This window comes from Budorcas taxicolor, chromosome 6 (genome assembly GCF_023091745.1).
Source record: "Budorcas taxicolor isolate Tak-1 chromosome 6, Takin1.1, whole genome shotgun sequence".
NCBI classification, from domain to species: Eukaryota; Metazoa; Chordata; class Mammalia; order Artiodactyla; family Bovidae; genus Budorcas; species Budorcas taxicolor.
In genome coordinates this window covers 66,475,541-66,498,888 of record NC_068915.1, presented here as the reverse complement: position 1 = coordinate 66,498,888, position 23,348 = coordinate 66,475,541, and the positions used below count along the sequence as shown (strand labels likewise).

Genomic DNA, 23,348 nt, shown 5'->3' with positions numbered 1-23,348 from the left:
CATGGCAGGAGGAGGAAATGGCAACCCACTCCAGTACTCTTGCCTGGAAAATCCCATGGACAGAAGAGCCTAGTGGGCTACAGTCCATGGGGTCGCAAAAGTCCAGCCAGGCTGAAGTGTCAGCACATACATGCATTTGATTATCTACAAACAGCCACAAAGGACATTTTGGGGGGCCATGGTAGTGTTCTCAAACTAAATTGTGGTATTGATTGCAGACCTGTACAAATTTGGAAAGCCCCAGTGAACTGTGGCAAAATATATGGTATGAAAGTGACAAACCTATTTCAAAAACAAAAGTATAGCACATTTAAAGTAAAAAATGCATCACTCAAAAATTCTCCAGGGTGACTCTAACGAGCTATCTTGATTAAGAACCATTGGCTAAAATCATAACAGCTCACAGATGTGGAGGCTTTCAGCACAGTGATTAAAAGCGGTGGCAACTGAGAAAAGGGAGCTCTTGCAGGCACAGAACCTTAATCAGAAAGACTAATGGAGCACTTGACATGCCATTCTAAGACTGCCAACCCTCGAGGACAAAGTGTGGATTACAGTGTATTACGTCTAAGATCCAAAATTGCAGTTCACTCAAATATTTCACTTTAACAGAAGGATTTCAAAGCTTTTAGTCTTCTGTATCCTCTAGTGCTACATTGGAATAACTGTTATGTGCAATCTTTATTGCCCTATTTCAAACGAAATGTCTGTTTGTTTCAAAGATCACTTTAATGGAGAACTCAGATGACTTAAGTTACAAGAATATTTCTTTGATAAATATGTTATAGTTCAGTTCAGTTCAGTCGCTCAGTCATGTCCGACTCTGCAACCCCATGAATCGCAGCACACCAGGCCTCCCTGTCCATCACCAACTCCCGGAGTTCACTCAAACTCATGTTCACTGAGTCGGTGATGCCATCCAGCCATCTCATCCTCTGTCGTCCCCTTCTCCTCCTGCCCCCAATCCCTCCCAGCATCAGAGTCTTTTCCAATGAGTCAACTCTTCGCATGAGGTGGCCAAAGTACTGGAGCTTCAGCTTCAGCATCAGTCCTTCCAATGAACACCCAGGATTGATCTCCTTTAGGATGGACTGGTTGGATCTCCTTGCAGTCCAAGGGACTCTCAAGAGTCTTCTCCAACACCACAGTTCAAAAGCATCAATTCTTCGGCACTCAGCTTTCTTCACAGTCCAACTCTCACATCCATACATGACCACTGGAAAAACCATAGCCTTGACTAGATGGACCTTAGTTGGCAAAGTAATGTCTCTGCTTTTGAATATGCTATCTAGGTTGGTCATAACTTTTATTCCAAGGAGTAAGCATCTTTTAATTTCATGGCTGCAGTCACCATCTGCAGGGATTTTGGAGTCCAAAAAAATAAAGTCTGACACTGTTTCCCCATTTATTTCCCATGGAATGATGGGACCAGATGCCATGATCTTCGTTTTCTGAATGTTGAGCTTTAAGCCAACTTTTTCACTCTCCTCTTTCACTTTCAAGGAAATGTTAAAAGCATTTCTTTGAGAAGGAAATGGCAACCCACTCCAACATTCTTTCCTGGAGAATTCAATGGACACAGAAGCCTGGTGGGCTACACAGTCCTAGGGGTTGAAAAGAGTTGGATACAACTAAGTGACTAACACACAAAAGCATTTCTTAGGTGGTGCTAGTGGCAAAGAACCTGCCTATCAAGGCAGGATACATAAAAGAAGTAGATTCAATCCTTGGGTGGGGACGATCCCTGGAGAAGGGTGTGACAATCAACTCCAGTATTCTTGCTTGGAGAATTCCATGCACAGAAGCTACAGTCTATAGGGTTGTAGAGAGTCAGACTGAGCGACTAACACAAAAAAGGATTTCTTAATTATATAAAGGTCAAAAAGAAAGACACTTTCCATTTATTAAGCTCATTCACCAGAATGAAATGAGATATTTATTGAGTTGACTTATAAGAAACTTTTTCTAGGCAGTCAAATCTGAGTTTATAGAGACAAAATGAAACCCAATATCTTTCAAATCTTTACAAATGAGCTATCTATAACTTATTTCAGTGTAATAGAACCAATACCAACATAACAGTTAAATATTTCCTGTATAGTTATAAGGTAGTAATTAAACTTATTTAAACGTGAAGCCTCTTTGCTTTCAGAAATTTATGAACAGGAATAATTTTACACAGATTGCAATGCAAATCACTAAGCACATCTAGATTGTAACATGTTTAATTAAGATGAACAAATTAGTCAACTTTAAGGCATAGGATAACTTGAAAAGCAGCTATGAGCTGAGAAATAGATGTGGAAATTTACAATGTCTTTTATTAAAGGATAAGGATGTCTTCAACTCTGGATAATGAGTTAATTGCTTTTCTTGATTCCTCAAAACATTTTTCAGGAATTGTAATTATTGAAGCTAATGCTAGTTCATGGGTGAAAGTAGGGAGCTCAGAATTTAGGGACAATAGAAAGTTATGATTTGAAATTTACCAGTAAGATTTGACCCACAATGATGGGGAACAGAAATTCCCAGAATAACCCTCAGAACAGAGTATTTCTTAAATCTTGGTTAAGAGTCTATAAGAAGCAATGATAAGGGTATGGCATTTAATGGAAAGACGATCCAAAGAAAAAAATTCTTTTCAAGAGAGAATACACTGAGGAGAAGGAATTCCTATTGTGTAACATTCTGGTTTATCAGTCTCTCGAGAGTTCAGTTAGAGTAAGTCAGTATCTTCTGAGCGAAAAGACAAAATACAGTCTGGGGACCTAAAAAAAAATCGAAGACTGGAACTTTTGTTGAAATAACTCGAAATAAGTATAACCCAGAGCTTTACCTTAATAGCCAACTAGTCAGTTCCACCTTCTTGATATCTCTCAGATATAACTTCTAGAATCACAGATTTTAATCTAACCTGATTGTGGCAATAACACAAAAAGGGGTCGACTGAATTATTAACCTCTCAGATCCTCCTCTTAATATGAACCTGAATCCATACTAATGTGAGGCAGGTATAGATGCCAGTTGGAGCCTGGTTTTATATTCCACTTTAACAGGAAGCTATCAAGCATGATTGTTCCAAATAAAAATGTGAAGGAGAATGATAACACTGCTGACATATCTGTTAGAAATTCTCAGCTGTCTTTTAAAAACCATGATTGTAGTAGAGAGAAACTGTTTGCCAAACTCCGTTTCTTTTTGGGCACACAGCTAAACTATATTTTCCAGATTCTCTAACAGTTAACTGTTGCCATGAAACTGGATGGGTTCTGGCTAATAGAAATGGGTAGAAATGATGTTTCCCATTTCTAAATCTGGCACATAAACATTTCCTTTATGATCTTTCATATGCTCCTTCCCCATTGACTGAACAGACAGAACTGAGGTCTTAGAGAATAAAAGAGCCACCTAACAACTGATACCTGTATTAAACTGACATACATTTAGGAATAAATAAATAAATATTATGATAAACTGCTAAAATTTTGGTGTTGTTTTGTTAAAGTAATTAACCTACTCTGACAAAGGCAGAAATCAATATGAGGAGCAGGAAGTACTATACATGTGTGCTAAGCTGCTTCAGTCATGTCTCACTCTTTGAGACCCTATGGCCTGTAGCCCGCCAGGCTCCTCTGTCCATGGGGTTCTCCTGGCAAGAATACTGGAGTGGGTTGCCAAGCCCTCCTCCAGGGAATCTTCTAGACCCAAGGATTGAACCTGAGTCTCTTACTGTCCCCTGCACTGGCCGGTGGGTTCTTTACCACTAGCACCACCTGGGGAGACCCCAGAGGTACTGTAACATCAGCTAGAATATTCGATTTATGGTTAGTGGATGGCGGCAGGCTGAAAAGCTACAATTCATGTTATGCAGTGCCTTTGAAACTCTGGAAGGCAGAATCTGAGCCAACTGAGACTCTTGTAGGCAATGAGATCGGAAAACATTACTATCAAGGTATATTGGTGGTATTTAGCAAGATGCTGAAAGAAGAGGATAAGTTCCGGTAAGATTTGTCTAATTTTCAAACCAAAATTAAAGGGAATAGATGGAATTATAATTTATCATAGTTACCATTACACCATTTTAAATAAAACTTTGAATAAAAGTTTAGAGAAACTAAAAGTGAAAGTCACCCGTAATCCCCAAAATGAAAGATCACCATAACTAATATTTAGTGTACTCCTATGCCAGGAATTTATACACTACAAGTATCCATGCCATACCATATACAGTACAAATCATACCATTGTACAAGTAGTTTTGAAACTAAACTTTTTACCCAGTAGTGTAGAGCAAGCAAGTTTACCAAATATTTTTCTACATAATCACTTTTTTGTGGATTTTTTATGCTGCATTGTAATTTATTAGGCCAATAATTTATTACTATAGTAACTAACAGACCCATATCCTCAGAGCGAAACATTTCTTATATTTCTAAAACTGGAATTCTTGGGTCCAAGAGTAGGTACATTTTGAAGGCTTTATATATGCAATCACAACCCTCCAGGAAAATGTTACTATTCTATATTTTCAACAGCAATATGTGGGAATGCTGTTTCAAAGTTTCATTGATATTTTATATTTATAATTTTGCTTTTTATTCTTTGCCATTAGGATTATAACTCAAGGTCATAGGCCTTATCAGTCCGTGGATATAAAATAGGTCATGAGTACTACCTTTGTGACCTTGAACAGGGTTGATAGTATGTCACCAATATTCAGTCTTCATTTTTAAAACTGGGAGAATATCTACAACACAAGGTTGTAGGGAAGATTAATAAGATGAAATATATAATTTTTTGGCATATAGTAGACGCTTGATAAATATTTTTATTGTTACAACATATAACATTGTCTTTTTTTTTTTGAAAACAGACCCCACCCTCAGATTTACTAATTGATGTATATGAGCTCATTTTCCAGATTCTTTCTCACTTATTAACTATTACTCGGGGAGCACCTATGCATAAAGACAAGTAATTATGTTTCAGCTAGGTCAATGAAGGTTATATATGTCTACCTATATTAAGAACTAGAAAGTGGTAAATTTTTAAAGAGAGAGGCAGCCATGAAATTCAAGAGGTGGGCATAAAGTAGAGAAAGAGCCTTTGTGCTAACCTTTGAAGGATGTCATTAAGTAGTTCTTTTTCTGTATAATCCACAGATTAAAATACTTTCCAGCCGTATGCTTTAGCAGCTTGTACCACTTTTACTATTGTTTAGATTGTAATTCCTGTTTATTTACTGTGCTCCTGGAAACTTCTGGCTCGCAGAGGTTATCTTATTACCGAATTCTCCAGAATCCGATTGAAGTAAAAGCTATAATGAGAGTTAATCCCAGGCGCTCTGGGTTTTAGGTTTAGTCCAACTTTGGTTCTGGCTCTAGAATCTGATTTCATTTACTTCAGCCTGAGCTCTTAGCTCGGGTTTGGGGGGAACTTTTAGGGTTGACAGATAAAATACAAGATGCCTGGTTAAATTTGAATTTCATATAAAGAATACTTTTTTTAGTGTATGTCCCATGCAATATTTAAAACACACTTATAAGAAAATATTATCTGAAATTTCGTGTTTAACTGGGAATTTGGTATTTTTATTTGCTAAATCTGACAACCCTAGTAATTTCTCTGGTCTTATTTGGAAATAAGGATGAAAAGAGTAACTTCATAGGATAATCTATGAAGAACCTCGCGCACGGTAGGAGGCAAATTGACCTTCCAAATCAGGATATTTTCCAAATCAATTTGCCTTCCAAATATAGTTACCCTTATTTCGCATTCTAAGTGTGCACAGAAAGTTTAATACAGCTCTGAATAAAGGTGCCAAATTGCCCTGAGATTTGCGAATGCATCTTCATTGTAATACCACAAGGGTGTTTAACCAACGTTGCCACAGGCGGAAAGGATTTTCTTTGATTTCGGAGAAAGCGAAGCCTTCTCCTCTGCGCACGCGCACAAGGGCTCTAGCGTCTCCGAGCCCGCCCCGCCCATCCGGCCCGGCTGGTCACGTGGACGAGCCGTAGCCTTTCTTACGCCGGGACTGGTCATGTGACCCAGCCCTAGGCTTCTCGCAGGGATGGAGCCGGAAGAGGGGACACCCTTGTGGCGGCTGCAGAAGCTTCCCGCAGAGCGGGGCTTGCAGGTGAGGAGGGCGCAGGGGCCGGCTGCGCGGGCCAGGCTCCTGGAAGGCCTGGCGTGAAGGGTAGGCCTCATCCCGATGCCTTTGGGAGGCTCGCGCCTGCTGCCCGGGGAGGGGAAGAGGACCGGGTGTGATTTTGGGTGCTCCCTCGCCCCACCCCGTGTTCTCTGGAGATTGGAGAAGTCCGAGGCTTGGGACGCCTCGTCCGTGCTTCGGCTTCCAGTGGCCCCTCCAGGGGTTTTGCATGCAGACGCCCGCCGGGCCGCGCCCGCACCCTAGCGGGGACCACCTATCCGTTCCTCGGGAGCGGCCGGGACCAAGTGACCCTGGACTGGGGAGTGCGGAGTCGCCAGCTTGAAAGCTGGAGGGTGGTTTACAGACCTCTTGTACATGTTTCATTCATTCATTCACTGTTTCAGCAAAACCTCCACAACATTCCCCATGCGCCAGGAACACTGGTGCTAGGTGATGGGAATAACCGTGGTGACCTAGAGAGGCAGGCCGTAATTCTTTGTGAGGGGCAGAAAAAAATTGATGTGTTACTCCAGACTGGGAGACTTACAGGTAGGGTCGTCCAACGTGGACCTTACTTCAAGACGTGACATATACGTCGGCCCCTCCAGTCTAGGAAGGAACCTAGTTTATGAGAATCCGGAAAAAAGCAGCTTTATTCACTTGTTCAGCCAACACTTCACTGAACTATGTGCTTAATGCCTTATGGGATAAGGTAAAATGGTGAATGAGACAGCCCACACCCTGGTGGACCTTGTCAACTAATGAGGAAACCAAACTGAATAAATGGATAACTGAATTAATGATTTATCCAGTAATCAGTTTGTAGGAGGGGTAGCAACTCTGGTTAGAAGGGGCAAGGGAACATTTTGTAGAGCATCTGCCTAGGTTTCTACGTTGAGTTCCTGAAGGATGAGGAGGAACCAGATGGGCTGGGGGGAGAGAGAATTTCAGGCCAAGGGACAGCACTTATGAAGACTAGAAGAAAGGCAGCCCCAGGGAGCTTTAGGACCTGCTGTAGTTTTAGAGGCCAAAGTTCAGAGTGAGAAGTAGAGCAGGGAGACTGGCTGAACAAGTGAGGAGCAGTCAGGAGCCTCTGTATACTATACTCCTGGGTTTAGCCTTAATACCAAAGGTACTGGCAGTGTATAATTGTTTTTGACAGCAGCGGATTTTTAGTTTGAAGGGTGAGAGCAATGTGGAGACAGTAAATACATACAGCGGAATTTTGTCTGTGAACTGTGAAAGGAAGAAAACCCAGTGGTTACTGTAAGAGGAAAATCTAACTGAGAAGTGTTTTTTCTCCCTTGAACTTTCAAGTTAAAAAACCCTTGGTGCCCCAAGTATAAGACTCGAAAGAAATTTGCCAGCCCTGTAAAAGAAAAGGCATCGTATGCAGAATAGAGTTTCAGCCCGAGCTCTGGGAGCTGTGGTCCTTTGCCCTCTGACTTCAGAGAACTGACTAAAGCTTTGTATTATTATTAATATGTTACTGTGCTTACTCCCATCTTTTTCTGTTCCCCAGAAGTTCCAGCCTAATCAAGTCTTCCTTGAACACAACTTCCTAACTGGTCCTCTTGCCACTAGTCTCTCTTCAGGGTAGATACTTTGTTTATATACCCGGTTCTTGAGAATTATGTCTGGCCCCAGGTGGGTTCTTAATCAGTATTTGCTAAAGGAAGGAATCGATTAATGTTTACTAAATTCAGCTTTATCATTGTGACCAAGATCTGGATCCCAGGCTCTGGTGGGATGGCTTTTAGTTTCTATGATATGTAATTTTGAATAAATCCCAAATCTGTTTCATTTACAGTGGGTGAAAGTTGGGGACAAGGGCTTAGCCTGCTTGGGACGAGGGCTTAGCCTACTAATGTGATAGAGGGCTATGTGGTAGCCAGCTTTTATAAGCCCTAAATCTCTGCCTTTCTTTTTTTCTTTGTTCAATTTATAATGGGAATAGTGTGGAGGAGCTAGAAAGTAATAAACTTACTTATCTTGCCAGGATAAAAAAAAAGTCTTAACTTTTCTCTGACTGTATAAATGAGAAAACTGAAATGTCTATAGAGGGTTTGGGTAACGTACCCAAAGTTATCAAACTAGTAAGTGGCAAAGTGGAAACAGATGCTCAGATCTGTTGACTCTAAGTCTTGTGTTAGCTTTCTGCTCCTGTCTTCATCCTACCTGCATACTACTTAGATAGGCCCGTAACCTTCACTGCCAGGTACGTGGATGACTCCTGAATCTCTGGATCTAAAAATCTCTTCTGAGTATCAGGCTTCTGCCTAGATACACCCACAGGTACCTCAAATTCAGTGTATACTTGGCTTAGCTCTTGTCTTTCTCCCTGACTTTCTCCTTCTGTGGCTGTAGCCTCAAATTTGGTTTGTGATACCACCACTTACTGTCATTAAACCTGAAATTCTGAGTATCATCCTTTTCAGATCTCCTTTACCTCTCTGCTGCCTCCAGTGTGAGTGTCCCTAACAATTTATCACCTCCCTTTTAATTTCTTGATGGTAAGTAAATGGAAGTGGGGGGTGGTCTTTGGACTCAACCTCTTGCCCTTTTCTTTCCTTATATCTCCTGACCTGCTGGCAGATTTATAGAAACATAATGCAAATATGTGAATTAGGTTGCTTACAGTCTGGGCTCTTCTGCATTGTATACAAGGCCCTTTATGGTTTGGTCTCTGCCACCTCTCCAGCTTTGTATGCTGCCATCTCCCAAACTGCGCCATGCAGTTTATCCTGTCAACGTGCAGCTGTTGTGACTAGAAATACCCTGCTCCTGTTTGGCTAACTATTCATTATTTTAAGGCATACTTTTCTCTTCTGTGCTCCTTTGTACCCTCTGTAAACTTTAATTATAACTCCTATCATCCTAAATTACATATACTTATTGATTATATTAGTTTTCTCTAATGGCCTGAGGCTCTGATATGATAGGACTTTATCTTATTTATCCTCAGTTTCCTCATTTGTAAAATGGGGATAATAGCAAGATTTACTTTACAGGGTTGTAGTGAAGATCAGCACAGTGTTTGGTATATAATTAGGGCTCTATAAATGCTAGCTATTATAGTTATTTTTTCTTTGTATTTACCTGTTTAGTAACTGGAATGAAGTGCTCATTACATATTTGTGAATTAATTTAAAAAGACTATGTTCCAAAAACATAGTGCTCTTAGTTTTCAATTTGAGTTCTGGGTTTTACTTTAGCATTGGGGACAGTTTGGGATAAGGTGAAGTGTAGGTAGAGAATTTTGAATGATTTCAAATAGAAAATGTTGTTGGTTAATTTATGGTAAATAAAAGTTCTGTTCACAGTGCATTAGCCATCGTTTGGAATTAGGGTCACCAATTACTCATCTCTGTTCCAATAAGTATGGTGTTACAGAGAAGGAGTTTTTGCTTAAAATGCACTGGAACATGATCCAGGAGAAAAGAGTTGGAAGCCTCCTTGCTGTTTAAATGCATTTCCAAGTTATTTGGATTCAGGTACTCTTCTTACAACACACCAATATCTCTTGAGAAAGAAAACTGTATTGATCACTTGCCTAGAGTAGTGGTGATACAGTAGGTACTCAGTTAATATATGTTAGAGGTGTGGATGTTATGATAGTACCAGTAGTAATAGTGATGATGATAATTACAACTAGTAAAAAGAAGAAGGATAACAGTGGGAAGCAATGTTTAATGTCAGGAGTGTGCCAAGTGATTTGCATGTATCCTTTTTCAATCCTTAAAACAACATTATGGGGGTAGATGATATCCTCATTTTACACATGAGGAAACCAGCAAAGAATCTTTAAGTAACTTGGCAAAAGTAGTAAATGGTGGGAATAAGATTCAGACTAGCCAGTTTTGTTCCAAAAGCCACAGATTTAATCACATGTTCAGTTATATATGTGTAAGGATTTCCATTGCTGGCATTAAGCTAGGGTAGAGAGAAAGAAATGTGGAAAAGAGAAAGTAAGTCAATGAAAGGTTTTTTGGAGTGGACTGAAAGAAGTTAAGTATGGGTGCTATGGAAAATGGAGAGAAGGGGTTTGTAGATTTACAGTTGAAAGACTTTGCTCTAAGACTCATACCTTGTATTTTGGTTATTGGTATAAATATGAAGTCTAAGGAATCCCAAGGAGAAACTGCTGCACTCACCATCTTCCTTTTAGGAACATTGGAGAAACAACAGTGTGTCTATAAAGTTATTTTAGTTTCTGAAGGTGGACAAAATTATGGAAAGAGTGTGTGTGTGTGTGTGTGTGTGTGTGTGTCTGACTTTTAGTTAATAAAATAATGTTAAAGATAGTTGCTTTTCAGCCTCAGCTTTTCTGCAGATAACATGAACTTCTGCCAATAACGTTTATTTGCTACAAGGAAGATAAATCTGTTTTATAATTTTACTTATAATTACATTTATTACTCTCTCTTGTTTTTTCTCTCTAGCTTCTTCACAAAATAATTGATGGCATTTGTGGCCGAACTTATCCTCTCTACCAGGATTATCACAGTGTTTGGGATTCAACAGAATGGATGCATGTTCTAGAAGACATTACCACCTTTTTCAAAGCTGTAGTTGGTAAAAATTTATCTGACGAAGAGGTACCTTTGCTCCAGATTTCGATACCTTGATAATTCATGTTCAGATTTTTTTTTTTAAATTTTGGTGTTTAGGGTACCGTGTAATACAGCCTCAGGAAGTGTATAATGAAAAGTGACAGTGTTAGTCACTCAGTCCTATCTGACTCTTCGCAGCCCCATGAACTATAACTCTCCAGGCTTCTCTGCCCATGGAATTCTCCAGGCAAGAATACTGGAGTAGGTAGCCGTTCCCTTCTCCAGGGGATCTCCCCGACCCAGGGATTGAATGCACATCTCCCGCATTGCAGGCAGATTCTTTACCATCTGAGCCACCAGGGAGGTCCAAGTGTATAAAATCAGTTCCAGTTCAGTCGCTCAGTCGTGTCCGACTCTTTGTGATAGCAATAAAAACCTAATTGTGAGTAAGTGGAAAAATCTGTGGAAGTTTTGGGGTTTTGTACTTTTGTTTCTGATTGGTTGTCTTATGTTAAATTGTGAAACATTAAAATCGTGGAAGAAAATTAAAAGGTATATAAGTGATACCTATATTCCCATTACCACAATTAAACAATTGTTAACATTTTACTTTATGTATTTCAGGGGTGTGTGTGTGTGTTAGAAACAAGGCATTATAGATACATGTAAATATCACTCTTCGAATAGAAAAAACCACTAGTGAATTTGTATGCATGTTTCGTATTCCTTAATGTGTGAATGTTTGCATCTTTAAGCAATATATACAATTATTTGAGCTGTTTAAATGTGTAACTTGTGAGTGGTAATGTATGTATACATTTATAATTTTTTCAGCAATACTGTGTTTTAGATTTATCAATGTTAAAAAGTATTGATCTGGTTTATGTGTTTTATCTCCTTGTAGTATTTGATGATAGGCATTAGTAAGACTTATTTTTCTGTCTCCCTACTGATGACCAGTTGGATCATTGCCCCTTTCATTATTATGAATAGTGCTGCTGCAAACATTTTGTATGTGTCTTGTCATACATAAATTGCTCAGCTTTTCTAGAAGTCTTAAAGTAAAACTGCAGGGTCACGGCGTATCTTTCCATTAAACTGCTTTTGTACCTTTGTCAAAAGTAATTTGGGCATGTTTGTGTAGGTTGCCCACTTGGGGAGAAATGAAGTTACATATATTTATCATTTTGATTTGGATGATATTCTGAATATGAGTTCTTGGATATGTGTATTTTAAATATCTTCTATTATGTTGCTTGTCTTTTTAGTCTCTTCCTAGTGTCTTTTGTTGAATAGAAGTTCTGAATTTTAATCAAGTCCAATTTGTCAATATTTTCTTTTGATGGTTGGTGATGTTAATACTGCGTTTAAAGAATGTTTGTGCCAAAATCATGAAAACATTTTCATATATTTTTTGGTAGTGGTTTGATTGTTCTAGCTTTTATTTATGTCAGTGATATATTTGAATTACTGTTGGTATATGGAGTAAGTATTAAGTTGAGATTTTTCCATATGAAATCCACTTGTTGAAATGACCATCCTTACCCCATAGAATTGCTGTGCAGCCTTTCTTGGAAATGCAGGTGACCATATATGTTTGGGTCTGTATCTAGACTCTTTTTCTACTCCATGAGTCTGTTTGCCTGTATTTACCCATATCACAATGGCTTAAATTATGGTAGAATTAGAGCTGCATTACATTCAATTTTGATATCTGATAGTAGAAGGCCTTCAACCTTGTATTTCTTCAAGATAGCTTTGATTTTTCTATATCCTCCATAATTTCAGGTACATTTTAAAATCAGTCAATTTTAACCAAAACACTTGCTGGAATTTTGATGGAGAGTATTAGCTTGGGCTGCCACAACAAAATACCTTAAAATGGATAGCTTAAATAAGAGGAATTAATTTCTCACAGTTCTAGAGTTTAGGGGCACAAAATTAAGGCACTGGCTGATTCTGGCCCCTGATGAGGGAGGGCTTTTTCCTTGCCGAAGATTTTTGCCTTCTCACTGTGTCCTCTGATGGCTGTGGGGGGCGTGGGGCAGGTGCAGAGAGAGAGGGAGCAAACTCTCTGATGTTTCTTACTTACAAGGGAACTGATCCCATCATGAGGGTCTTACCTTCATCACCTCGTCTAAGCCTGATTTTGTATCAAAGGTCCCATTTCTAGATATTATCTTGAGGGTCAGAGTTTTAATATGAATTTTGAGGGGACATTAAGTCCACAGCATGGGTTGCACTGAGTCTCTAGACTATTTTGGAGAGAATTGACAGCAGTATTGAGCCTTCTGATCTATGAGCTTGGTATTACCTTCTGTTTATTTAGATTAGCTTCAGTTTCTCTCTCATATTTTGTAGTTCTCAGTGTAGAGGTCTCACAAATGTTTTATTGTATTTATTTCTAAGTAACTGATGTTTCGGATGTTCTTAAATTTTGTTCTCCAATTGCATATTGCTAGTATGTGGAAACCCAAGTTGGTTTTTGTATACTTACTCTGTGTCCAACAATCTTTCTAAATTTATTTACTATATAGAAGTGTAAGTTGCTCAGTCTTGTCCACCTCTTTGCAATACCATGGACTGTAGCCCACCAGGCTTCTCTGTCCATGGAATTCTCTAGGCAAGAAATACTGGAGTAGGTAACCATTCCCTTCTCCAGAGTATCTTCCTGACCCAGGGATCAAACCCAAGTCTCCTGTACTTCAGGCAAATTATTTATCATATGAGCCACCATGGAAGCCCCTATCTACTATATATAATGGTTTATAAATTTGAGGGGGAGTTTTTTTGGTATGTAATCATTTTCTTTTTCAATTTTAATAGCTTTTATTTCTTTTTTCCCTCTTATTGCATTGCCTAATGTCTTCAGGACAGTTTTAGAAAAGAAAAGAAGAAAAAAAGCAGTGCCTCGTCTAACTTTAGGGAGAATGTATATGTTCAGTATTTCACAATTTAATATGTTAGCTGTATGATTTTATTGGTATCAGTGATTAGATTAAAGAAGCTTCCACCGATTCTTACTTTGCTGAGAATTAATAGGTATTGAATTTTATAAAATTGTTTTTTTCCTGAATTTATATCTTCACCTTTATTTTGTTAATGTGATGTCTTACATTGATTTTTGAATGTTAAACTAACCTTACCAAAATAAATCCAACTTGGTCATGATATATTATTATTTTAAAATTTTTTTTGGTTTGCCAATATTTCATTAGGATTTTTTTCATCTATGTTTGAGTAATCTTGGCCCATAATTTTTTGCCTATAATGTTTTTGTCAAAATATCAAGTTTTATTCCCATCTTGTGGAATGAATTAGGAAGTTGTTGTTGTTTGTTTTCTTTTTTCTATGAAAGAGTTTATGCAAGATTTACTTCGTCACTTAGTACTGTGTTACCATGCTGCTTAATTTTTAAATATTTGGAAAAGTTTTGTTCAGTTCTGATTTAATTACACAATGGCTCAAAAATATAATTAATATGATACCAGTTCTTTGAAATCTGTTGTGATTTGTGACATGGCTCAACATATGGTTCATTTTCGGGTAATGTTCCATATATATTTGAAGATAATATGTACTTTTCAGTTGTAGGGTGTAGTGTTCTGTGTGTAGTTAGATTAAGTAGAAAGTGTTTCTCAGTGCTGTATCTTTACAGTGCTTTCTCTTTCCATCCATTACTGAGAGGTGTGTTAGCATCTCTATGAAAGTTGATTTACCCATTTTGCTTTTTCTGCCGAGTTTCACTGCTTTATATATTCGGAGGCCATGTTATTAGGTGAACACAAATTTGTGATTGTTGTTTATTTCTGTTGAACAACCCCTTTACTATCTTGTTCTATTTCTTGTAAGTCTTTTTGCCTTAAAGTCTATTTTGTCCTATATATTAATATAGGTAAATCAGCTTTAGTGGTTTTCAATGTATTCGCTCCCATGTTGGTTCATCAATCAGCCCTCTTCCTTTCTGTTTTGCAAAACCTTGTTAAAACTTCTTGTTTACTGGTTATGCATTCTCATCTTATTCTTTTTATAGTTATATTAGTATTTTCCCCCATTTACTACCATTTTAAAGATTACATGAAATGAGAATGTAACTGTTGTTTACATTTTAAACAGAAAGGCCTTTTCACTTATTTTCTAACCATTTTTTATTTTCATAGATATCTCAACAGTTGAATCAGTTGAATTCATCTCATCAAGAAGCTATCATGAAATGCTTAAAAAGTAGGAAAGATGAAATCAAGAAGACTCTTTTGGCAGAAATAGTTGATATTTCCTCTGCACAACTACAGGATTTTGATTGGCAGATAAAGGTGAGAATATATTTAATTATGAGTATATTTTTTATTTCGAGAAGGAAATGGCAACCCAATCTAGTATTCTTGCTGGAGAATCCCATGAACAGAGGAGCCTGGTGGGCTACAGATCCTGGAATCACAAAGAGTCAGACAGGAGTGTTTTCAGGAGGAGAACACTTTCTGTTTCACTTTTTGAATACGTAATTTTTTTGTAATATTATATATCTAAAATGGATCGTGGTAAAAGGAAGAGAGTTCCAGAAAAACATCTATTTCTGCTTTATTGACTAGGCCAAAGCCTTTGACTGTGTGGATCACAATAAACTGGAAAATTCTAAAAGAGATGGGAATACCAGACCACCGTGACCTGCCTCTTGAGAAATCTATATGTAGGTCAGGAAGCAACAGTTAGAACTGGACATAGAACAACAGACTGGTTCCAAATAGGAAAAGGAGTCCGTGAAGGCTGTATATTGTCACCCTGCTTATTTAACTTATATGCAGAGTACATTATGAGAAACACTGGGCTGGAAGAAGCACAAACTGGAATCAAGATTGCCAGGAGAAATATCAATAACCTCAGATATGCAGATGATACCACCCTTATGGCAGAAAGTGAAGAGGAACTAAAAAGTCTCTTGATGAAAGTGAAAGAGGAGAGTGAAAAAGTTGGCTTAAAGCTCAACATTCAGAAAATGAAGATCATGGCATCTGGTCCCATCACTTCATGGGAAATAGGTGGAGAAACAGTGGAAACAAACAGTCAGACTTTATTTTTTGGGGCTCCAAAATCACTGCAGATGGTGACTGCAGCCATGAAATTAAAAGACGCTTACTCCTTGGAGGAAAAGTTATGACCATCCTAGATAGTATATTCAAAAGCAGAGACATTACTTTGCCAACAAAGGTCCATCTAGTCAAGGCTATGGTTTTTCCAGTGGTCATGTGTGGATGTGAGAATTGGACTGTGAAGAAAGCTGAGCACCGAAGAATTGATGCTTTTGAACTGTGGTGTTGGAGAAGGCTCTTGAGAGTCCCTTGGACTGCAAGGAGATCCAGCCAGTCCATTCTGAAGGAGATCAATCCTGGGTGTTCTTTGGAAGGACTGATGCTAAAGCCGAAACTCCAGTCCTTTCGCCACCTCATGCGAAGAGTTGACTCATTGGAAAAGACTCTGATGCTGGGAGGGATTGGGGGCAGGAGGAGAAGGGGACGACAGAGGATGAGATGGCTGGATGGCATCACTGACTTGATGGACATATGAGTTTGGGTGAACTCCAGGAGTTGGTGATGGACAGCGAGGCCTGGCGTGCTGCAGTTCATGGGGTCGCAAAGAGTTGGACATGACTGAGCGACTGAACTGAACTGATACCTAAAATGTGTTTTTGAGATACATTTTCTTAAAAATAAATCAAAGATAATTAAAATTACGTCTTTTGTGTTAACTTGCACTGCAGACATCTGAACCCTGTATAATAACATTACAATTATAATGAATTTAATTAACTGAAGTTTTAAGACAGGTGGATGAAGGAATAGATATGTGCTTTGTGGCTTTGGGGGATAGGACAGGGCTAAAGTATATGATTTACAGTGAAATAGGTTGAATTTCAACTTAAGAAATAATAATCTAACCCCTATGAGTGTCTGAAAATTATTCTAACCTCTTCTTGAGTTAGCACACTCATCCTCCTTGCTGGTACTCAAGCATAGGCTAAGAAATCACTTATTGGAAATACTGAAGAGAATTAACGATGAGGTGGGCGACCTGAAGGTGATCTCAGATATGCTGAGTCCTGTATTTTGGGGAGAGAAGATGGAGGAGTTGTGTGAAGGTTTATTTGGTCCTGTAGTGTATATACCACAGAGAAGGAGCCCTTTATCATTGCCCCAGTCAATTTTTACAAGTGGTTGCACTCCAAAATTCAGTTATTATGGGGTTCCTGGCTCAAATTCCAGGAAAATTAAGTTTCTCTTTGCCATCTGCCAGTGATGCTTGTTTCAGAAAGCTTTAGTATCATAAACATTTGGTTCTTCCGTTTCTTCTCAGCTACTGATTTTGGACAGAGAGTGTAAGAGGGAAAAGTGTCATATTTTTGTTAACTGGCTCTAATTGAAGGTGGTATCTTGATAACATTTGTCAGTAGTTTAATGGAGAGTTAACTACTCATTATTTATGCATCTTAATTTCTGAGCTGCACCATGTTTTTAGTTTTATCTTTGTACGTGGACTTCGGTCCTCTTGGTATCATTACACTTCTTTAAGAATTCTCTGTTTCTTGGACCCATTTGGTACTTCTGAGCCATAGCACTGCTCTAGCTATCTACTACTACAGAATCCCAACTAGTTGTCCCTAAACTATTGTCTTGTTTTCATTCACTGTCCTTTCTTTTTCTGTTCAAATATATGCTGGTTTGGCATGCATTTAATTCCCTTTATCCCTTTCATATTTTCCTGTACTTCATAGCAAACAAGAGTACTTTTTTTTTAATGTGTTGTTCATAAGCTCTGATGCATATTTAGTATATTCCTTTTTAAAACTACTTATTAATTACTATTTCTTTCATTTTAAACAGCTTGCACTTTCTAGTGACAAGATTGCTTCATTACAAATGCCACTTTTAAACCTTTATCTAGACGTAAAAGAAAATGGTGAAGTCAAGCCATATTCTGTTGAAATGAGTAAAGAAGAGCTGCAGAAGCTAATAAATTCCTTGGAAGCAGCTAATAAGGTATGTGTTTTAATTTTGTTGTGTGCTTCAGAATGTTTAAGTTTTGATTGATACCACTGGAGCAATATAAGAAAAGCTAATCATTTGCATTTAAAGTTGGCTTTGTTCCTGATATTTTAAGTCAAGCACAGAAGATGCTTTGTTGATATGTTCTGCATCTCTCATTTTAGATATTACATTTATTATTGATTTGCATTATAGAACATAATTTGTCAAGTAGTTATATTTTAAGGAATAACAGCTAAATTTGTTTTGCTCTAGTCTCATTAATGATAAAATTTTTTTTTTAAATCTTGGGGCTGTGAAATTAGCTAGTTCTGAAGAGAGTTAATGGTTAAAAATAGTTATGATTTTGAAGACAAGATTGTTTTATTTAACTGGACAAATGGTAGATAATTTAAGTTCGGGAGACAAAATATCATTTATAGTTATGAAAATATCAGTTTGAGATAAACTAATGAAGGACCAAAAGCTTTGCATTTACAAAGGAATGGCTAAATAACAGTAATAGTTCTGATGTTTAACTAATGAGAACAATGATATTTAAACAGTAGAAACTGCTGCTGTGAAGAAGACATAAAAAATAATTATCTGCATTATATATGTTCTTTCCCTGTTGCTGAGCATCATCTCTAGTGATTGTGTCTCGAGGACTAAATTCAGTTATTCTTAGCACCTCTCTTGACACTAACCCATCTTGTCTCTATCTTTTTGAAACCCCGGTATACTTCATCTTCTGCAGTCACTTGGGCAGCACAGTGCCTTGATGAGTTGTCCACATGCCCAGTAATAAACTGGTAGCCTGGCTTGCCTTTTGATGGGGCTGCATGTCTGAAGGGGTGTGTGGCAGGTTCTGGTGTAAATGTTGAATGAGTCTGAACCGTGGATCCTTGCAGGCCTGTGTTTTTTGTGTTACTCTTGTCAGTTCTCCAGGCCCTTCTTCAGAGATTTCAAAGCATCTCATTCAGCATCTACTGGCATCATTCTGGTATAATCTGATTGCTGCCCTTCCATTTTGTGTTTGAAGGTGGTCCTGCAGTTGAAATAACTGGAAATGATGAATACCAACTTTATCAGATTCCACTGGTACAACTGATGCACTGAGAGAATACCATGTGTTCAGAAAATCTGAATGGCCAGCTGAGAAAGCAGCAGTGTTGAGATTACAAAGACAACAATTTATCAGCATCCCTAAAGAAAAGGAAATTATATGGTTGACAGGAAATGCATAAAAACATGAAAGATGAAAAGGCTGTAAACACAGTTTATATTTTCATAATGACTGTTTTGCTTCATTTATTAAATATTTGTAAAGGCTTTATAGATACAGTTTTATGGTAAGCTAAAAATAGACTCTAATGTAAACATACAAGCACAAATATACTTGAGTATTGCTTAAAGAACTGTGTGAATAGCAAGGATGTTTGTTATGGATATATTTGGTTGTTCACTTGTGATGTTTTTTAAAAGTAATTTTTAAAGAATGTATAAGCTACGTCTAACTCAGGAGATTCCATGTTTTTCTCATATTTCAAAGGAAAATTATAAAATGTAAAATTTTATAGAGAAGCTCTCCAGACTTGAAGGAAAAAAAAAAAAACAACTAAATCTGGGTGAACAATTTTGAATTCTAGGAACTAAAATATTATATTCGAGCATAGATAAAAGTGAAAACAACACTGTTAACTTACTTCTGCATTTCTGTGTCTGTTCAGGAGACTATGCTCTGTTAAAAAGAATATGTGTCACTGTATAGTGTATACCTTATTACTCCAATATCTGCTAAGACTATATAGGTCCCTGTTTATTGTAAATTCTTAATTTGGTGTAAACTTAATGAAGTTCTGGATGTTAACAACTTCATTGGAAAGCAAACCATTTTTAATTTCAGTGACCTTTAGAAACAAGCATTCTGAGCAAATAAAAATATATTGTCTTTGTTTTGCTGTATTTTCAAATTAATTCCTACATAATGCAGTATGATGCATCATTGGTACCTGCTGTTTTGCAAGCTTTATAACTCATTAGAGCATCAGACTGCTATTTGAGGTGTCCAGAGCAATCCCTGTTATTCTCATACAGATGAGTAATAAATGTCAGTGTGGTCCAGATAATGCCACTCTGAACCATTTGTTACAGCTTGGTGATTAGATGTGGAGTTTGTGCCAGAATGTTCTTCAATATACTGCTTTTTTTCATTGAGAAATCTAGGCCATAAAAAAAAATATCAGCTGAACTAACCAGTGTGCTTAGGGAGGTAGTAGTTGATTTACCTTCTTGTGCAAATTCCTTATGACAGTGGAGGAGGAAATGGCAGTCCACTCCAGTACTCTTGCCTGGAGAATCCCATGGACAGAGGATCCTGGTGGGCTACGGTCCATGGGGTCACAAAAGTCAGATAGGACTTAGTGCCTAAAGCACCACCACCACCAGTAACAGCTTGCAGACAAGCACTTCCAATAATACTGACTGGTCCTTCTGAATTTCAACGCTCCACACAGTCCTTCCTTTGAGAAGGAAAACGACCTTATTCTTCTTAGTCCTCTCACTACGTTATTACTATATTAGCATATTTAAATACTTTATTGAAATATGACTGAAATAAACTACACACATTTAAAGTGGACAGTCCGAGCAGTTTTGACATATACATACCCAGGAAAGGTTCGGGAGTAGGAAATGGCAACCCACTCCAGTATTCTTGCCTGGGAAATACGACAGGTAGAGGAACCTGGTGGGCTACAGTCCCCAGGGCTGCAAAGAGTCAGAGATGACAGAGCACCTGAGCATGGGAAAGCATCACATCAATCAAGATGGGGAGCAACCAGTCATTCCTGAAAGTGTCATCCTATTTCGTTGTAATCCTTGCTTCTTGCCCACTTTGCTCCTAGACAACCGCTGATCCACTTCCTGCCACTATAGAAGTTCACATTTTCCAGAATTTAAATGGAATCATAACAGCATGTTCTTTTTTGTGTGTAATCTGGCTTCTTTCATTATTATTTTGAGTTCTTCCATATTACAACATTTAACAGTAGTTGATTTCCATTTTATTGTTGAGAACTATTCTGTTGTAGAATTCCACCATCATTTGTTTATCTGTTCACCTGTTAATGGATATTTTGATTGTTTACAATTTTTGGCTATTAAAATACACAGAATGCTGTGAACATTCTTGTATGTGTCTTTGTATGGACATATGCTTTCTTTTGGAAGTAAATACTTAGGTGTGAAATAGCTGGATCATGCGGTAGGTGTATGTTTATCTTTTCAGGAAACTTCAAACTGTTCCAAACTAATTTTTACCATCTTATATTCCATGCCACAGTCTATGAGAGTTCCACCTCCACCTCCTTGCTAATACTTGGTATGGTCAGTCTTTTTAATTTCAACTGTTCTAATAGGTGTGTTAAAAAAAAAAAATCTGGTCCCATCACTTCATGGGAAATAGACGGGGAAACAGTGGAAACAGTGTTAGACTTTATTTTTTTGGGCTCCAAAATCACTGCAGATGGTGATTGCAGCCATGAAATTAAAAGATGCTTACTCCTTGGAAGAAAAGTTATGACCATCCTAGATAGTATATTCAAAAGCAGAGACATTACTTTGCCAACAAAGGTCCATTTAGTCAAGGCTATGGTTTTTCCAGTGGTCATGTGTGGATGTGAGAGTTGGACTGTGAAGAAAGCTGAGTGCTGAAGAATTGATGCTTTTGAAGTGTAGTGTTGGAGAAGACTTGAGAGTCCCTTGGACTGCAAGGAGATCCAGCCAGTCCATTCTAAAGGAGATCAGTCCTGTGTGTTCTTTGGAAGGACTGATGGCTGAAGCTGAAGCTCCAATACTTTGGCCACCTGATGTGAAGAGTTGACTCATTGGAAAAGACTCTGATGTTGGGAGGGGTTGAGGGCAGGAGGAGAAGGGCACGACAGAGGATGAGATGGCTGGGTGGCATCACTGACTCGATGGACATGAGTTTTGGTGGACTCTGGGAGTTGGTGATGGACAGGGAGGCCTGGCGTGCTGCAATTCATGGGGTCACAAAGAGTCGGACACGACTGAGACTGAACTGAACCGAATAGGTGTGTTGTGGTATCTCATTGTGGTTTTAATAATATTCTTTTCCCTAATGGCTAATGATGTTGAATGTCTTTTAATGTGCTTTTGTGTCATCTGTACATCTTTGGTGAAGTCTCTGTTCAGATCTGTTGCCATTTTAAAATTTGTTCTCTCATTTTTGAATTTGGGGAATTTTTTACATAGCCTGAATATAAATTTTATCACATATATGCCTTGAAAATATTTAAATATTCTAATTTGTAGCTTTTTTTTTTCGTTTTTAATAGTTTATTTTTTAGTTGAAGGATAATTGCTCTACAGAGTTTTGTTGTTTTCTGTCAAACCTCAACATGAATCAGCCTAATGTATACATATATCCCCTCCTTCTTCAATCTCCCATCTCCCTCTGCATCCCACCCCTCTAGGTTGATACAGAGCCCCTATGTCTGTTTCTCCACTGTTGCCCTGCAAATAAATTCTCAGTACCATCTTTTTAGATTCTGTATATATGCATTAATCTACAATATTATCGTTCTCTTTCTGATTAACTTTACTCTGTATAATGGTTCTAGGTTCATCCACCTCATTAGAACTGACTCAAATGTGTACCATTTTATGGCTGAGTAATATTGCATTCTGTATATGTACCACAACTTTTATCCATGCATCTGTCAATGGACGTCTAGGTTTCTTCCATGTTCTAGCTATTGTATATAGTGCTGCATGGAAAAATGAGATACATGTGTCTTTTTCAGTTTTGTTTTCCTCAGGGTATATGCCTAGAAGTGGGATTGCTGGGTCATTCCTAGTTTTTTAAGGAATCACCATACCGTCTTCCATAGTGGCTGTATCAATTTACATTCTCACCAAGAGAGAACGCAAGAGCATCCCCTTTTCTCCACACCCTCTCCAGCATTTATTGTTTGTAGACTTTTTGATGATGGCCATTCTGACTAGTGTGAGGTCATATCTCATTGTAGTTTTTCTCTAATAATGAGCGATGTTGAGCATCTTTTCATGTATTTGTTAGCCATCTGTATGTCTTTGGAGAAATGTCTGTTCAGGTCTTTTCTCAGTTTTTGATTGGGTTGTTTGTTTTTCTGGTATTGAGTTGTATGAGCTGTTTGTATATTTTGGAAATTAATCCTTTGTCAGTTGTTTCATTTGCTATTATTTTCTCCTATTCTGAAGGCTGTCTCTTCACCTTGCTTATAGTTTCCTTTGGTGTTCAAAAGCTTTTATCAGGTCCCACTTGTTTGCTTTTGTTTTTATTTGCATTACTCTAGGAGATGGGTCAGAGGATCTTGCTTTGATTTAAGTCATTGAGTGTTCTGCCTGTGTTTTTCTCTAAGAGTTTTGTAGTTTCTGGTCTTACATTTAGGTTTTTAATCCATTTTGAGTTGATCTTTGTATGTGGTGTTAGGAGGTGTTATAATTACATTGTTTTACATGTAGCTGTCCAGTTTTCCCAAGAGGCTGTCTTTTCCCCATTGTATATTCTTGCCTCTTTTGTCAAAAATAAGGCACCCATAGGTGCATGGTTTATTTCTGGGCTTT

General features: G+C 38.0%; 1 protein-coding gene across 1 annotated transcript; it reads left to right on the top strand.

Annotated features, from left to right (window-relative positions):
• Positions 1 to 6,073: 6,073 nt before the first annotated feature.
• COMMD8 (COMM domain containing 8) lies at positions 6,074 to 20,836 on the top strand. Its single transcript, XM_052642074.1, has 5 exons — positions 6,074 to 6,139; positions 10,594 to 10,749; positions 14,865 to 15,017; positions 17,580 to 17,735; positions 18,763 to 20,836. The coding sequence occupies exons 1-5, from the start codon at positions 6,074 to 6,076 to the stop codon at positions 18,781 to 18,783; spliced, it is 552 nt and encodes a 183-aa protein (XP_052498034.1). The 3' UTR covers positions 18,784 to 20,836.
• Positions 20,837 to 23,348: the final 2,512 nt, after the last annotated feature.